The following is a 3,684-nucleotide window of genomic DNA, read 5'->3' on the forward strand; positions in this document are numbered from 1 at the left end:
ATTTTCCAATTCACGCATTAATAATTAAAAATTATTTTACTTTATTCATAAAAAAATCAGTCTGGGAATTTTGAAAAAGAAGTTTTGCAGCCACCTTTGTTATTTATTTTTTTTTTTTTGAAAGTTGGATTTATTTTAGTAGAATAGTTGATTATTTTATTGAAAAGACGCGAATTTTGTTGAAATTCCATTTTTTGAATAAAATTATTCTTGTTTGAAAATTCATAATTTTTGTAAATAACTTTCTATATTTTTTTGAAAATCAACTATTGGTTGAAAATTCGTGTTTATTTATTTTTTTTCAATTATATATTTTTTTAAAGTTAAACTATTTTGTTGAAAATTCAACAACATGATTTTAGTTTCCTTAAAATCATCTAAATTTATTGCAATTTTACTGAAATGAACGGAATTATTTTCATTTTTTAAAATATTTTCTAATCCACACATTAATAATTAAAAATTATTTTATTTTATTCATAAAAAAATTAGTCTGGCAATTTTTAAAAAGAAGTTTTGCAGCCACCTTTGTTAATTTTTTTTGTTTGAAAGTTGGATTTATTTTAGTAGAATAGTTGATTATTTTGTTGAAAATACACGAATTTTGTTGAAATTCCATTTTTTTAAATAAAATTATTCTTGTTTGAAAATTCACGATTTTTGTAAAAAACTTTATATATTTTTTTAAAAATTATTATTATTTTTTAAAAATTTTATATATATATATATTTAAAGTTAAACTATTTTGTTGAAAATTCAACTACATATTTTTATTTTCCTTAAATTCATCTAAATTTATTGCAATTTTACTGAAATGAACGGAATTTTTTTAATTTTTAAAAATATTTTCCAATCCACACATTAATAATTAAAAATTATTTTACTTTATTCATAAAAAAATCAGTCTGGGAATTTTGAAAAAGAAGTTTTGCAGCCACCCTGTTAAATATTAATGTACTTCGTTATCAAGACTTGAAAACAATGAAAATTGAGATATTTTCTACTTGATCCAGGAACCGGAATATTTTCCCAGATCAATTTTCTCTGTTTTTTTTTTTTCAGAAAAAGCCGAAAGTTCTCGCGTCGCCATGGAAACAAAAGACGTTAGGTTTAAGTCATTCATCGAATCAAGGTATTTTTTCATAGTCGAAATAAAACTGTTTAAATTTAGGAATGAGGATTTACACAGTTTTTCAAAGTGTGAAAGTAGGGGGAATGTGAGAGTGAGTCTTGCTCCCGAATCTCTTATCATTTCGCTCTTGGCTTACACATTCACCGCATCGATAATAACTTTTGTAGTCACTCTTTTTTAAAGAAAAATAACAAAAATCCAAGGCCAAGTGAAAAAGTCGTCTGTCGTCATGTCCGAGCCTTAATTCTATTTAAAAAAATAAATAAATAAAATAATAAATAAAAAAAAACTATGTATTGTGCTGTGAATGTGGAAACTAATTGGTTTATGAATCACTTTTTGTAGAAACATTTAAATAAATGTGATACCGTTTCTACAGTGGTCAGTAACAAGATTCCACTGTTAGACTATTATTCTATCTATGTATAGATAAATATATAAATATATATATATACATACATATATATATATTTACTGATTGCACTAAAAGAAAGAAAAAAAAGTATATAAGATAAAAATATAAGCAAAAAACATTTCAAAGACGTAGATAAATATAAAAAAAGAAAGGAAAGTGTTGATAAATATTGAGAGAGTCGGAAAATAAGGTGGAAAAAGAAGAAATCTTAATTTTAAGAGAAGCTGTAATATTTCGAGATAATTTTTATCATTGATAAGTTGAAAATCTTGATTTCGAAAGATTTTAATTCTAGTTGATTGCATTCACTTTTTAAGAGTTTTTTTTTCTTCCTATTAAAATGTCGAAATGAGCAAGCCTAAATGTGGTTAATTGAATATTTAAGAATAAGACAACAAAAAACAATAATTTATTAGATTTGATTATAAATGAGACAAGAATTATTTTAAAAATTTGACTGCAGAAATCACATTTGTCGTCAAATGAAGAATGCATATGTCTGAATTTAATTTAACTTTACTTTACCGTAAAAGTTTGTGTGTGTGTGTCTGAAGGAATTAATGTGAAAGGAACGGCTATAGTGAAAAAAAAAAATTTTGTGTTAATTTCAAAGTGGCAGCGGTGGCATAAAAGAAGCTGCATTAGTTATAAAATATAAGTTCAATTTGGAGAATTTACTTGTAATTTATATAACGACAGTACAAAGTGGTGTTTACACCACAAGGCCGTAAAAAGTTTCTTATAAACTTTTACGATAACAGCCAGAAAATGTAAAAAGTTGCTTAAAAATACGTTTAATTTCGGATTATTGGAATTTTATTGCAATGTCGTGCATTTATGATTTATGTTGAAAAAAATATTGACTCTTGCGAATCCGAATATAATTAATACTGACTCATATTATTGCGATCTGTATTTTTTTTTCGTTTTTTTTTATTTATCAAAATCAAATTGAAATTTATTTTTGTATTTACTTTTAATTTATTTACATACGCACGAGAACAAAAAGCGTAAAGAGAAGAGTAGATATACTTGAAAAAGAAAACATAGCCAGTGAGATTGCTGGAAACAGATTGTCTGCTTTTTATTGCTGCGACCGGATTATTTCTTTTTAAATATTTGTCCAAGACTAAGCGAGTTTAGGATATCAATTAAATTTGCTGCAAATGATTTTTTTTAAATTTACAGTGTATTTTTTAAAATCGAATTAGTGTGAAAAGAATTGTAAAAATACTGGTGTAAAAACTCACCATGACTCTTCAAGTCGAATCACATATCGCAGGGTGCAGTAAACTTTTTCAAAACCCTGTATATTCTTTGCGATCAGAGTGTAAAATTCGCCGAGCTTAATTATCATTTTGATGTACACAGAAAAAAAATGAATTAAAACATCATAATTCTTTATAAAAAAAATATTTGTGTTTTATTTAATAATCTCCTCGATTCTAGACCTTAATAATTAAGTTTTAATAGGGGAAATCCACTTGCAATCAAGCCTAATCCAGGATAATTCACTTGACATCCAGGTAATTCGAAATAAATTAGGTAATCAAATAATCACAGACGTGTAATCCAGAGGAATCTAGGTGATTCGGAATAAGTTATTGTATATAATGCATCTCATGGATTGTGAATTGATTTTTTTTTTACTTTAAATTTAACAATTTAATCTTTCGTTGGGAATTCCTGTAATTCATTGAAAATTCCTTTTTGGTTGCTTTTAAAATTTTAATTTTTGGAAGTTTGAAAATACATCTTATTGATTGTGAATTAATTTACTTATTTGTAATTTTAAACAATATTTTTTTCTTTAAAAATGAGCTATTTTTTTTGTTTCGATGAAAATTAGTTTCATTGAATCAAAATTTATTATTCCCTTTTTGATTCAAATTTGATGTTTTTAGTTTAAATTTCTCGTATTTGGTTGAAATTTTTTTTTCCGTTAGAATCTATATTTTTTAACTGAAAAAGTACGTGTCTTGTACATGGAAACTGTAAATGGAACCATTCAATTTTTCGTTGAAAATTCTTCTTTAAGTTGTACGTACAATTTTTCCAGATTTAATCATCATTTGAATTCAAAATATATCTTTTTGGTTTAAAATTAAATTATTCTGCTTGAAGATTAATAATTTCA

At 24.8% G+C, this 3,684-nt stretch overlaps 1 protein-coding gene across 2 annotated transcripts in view; it reads left to right on the forward strand.

Annotated features, from left to right (window-relative positions):
- The window catches only part of LOC117175981 (cyclin G), a 43,273-nt gene extending 40,322 nt beyond the window's left edge, over nucleotides 1-2,951 (forward strand). For both annotated transcript variants that reach the window (XM_033365878.1, XM_033365879.1), the window contains exon 6: nucleotides 1,063-2,951. In XM_033365878.1, coding sequence (XP_033221769.1) covers nucleotides 1,063-1,108 — 46 coding nt within the window. In that variant the 3' untranslated portion in view covers nucleotides 1,109-2,951. The remainder of the gene's footprint in view (nucleotides 1-1,062) is intronic.
- The last annotated feature ends 733 nt before the right edge of the window (nucleotides 2,952-3,684 follow it).

This window comes from Belonocnema kinseyi, chromosome 7 (assembly GCF_010883055.1).
Source record: "Belonocnema kinseyi isolate 2016_QV_RU_SX_M_011 chromosome 7, B_treatae_v1, whole genome shotgun sequence".
NCBI lineage: Eukaryota > Metazoa > Arthropoda > Insecta > Hymenoptera > Cynipidae > Belonocnema > Belonocnema kinseyi.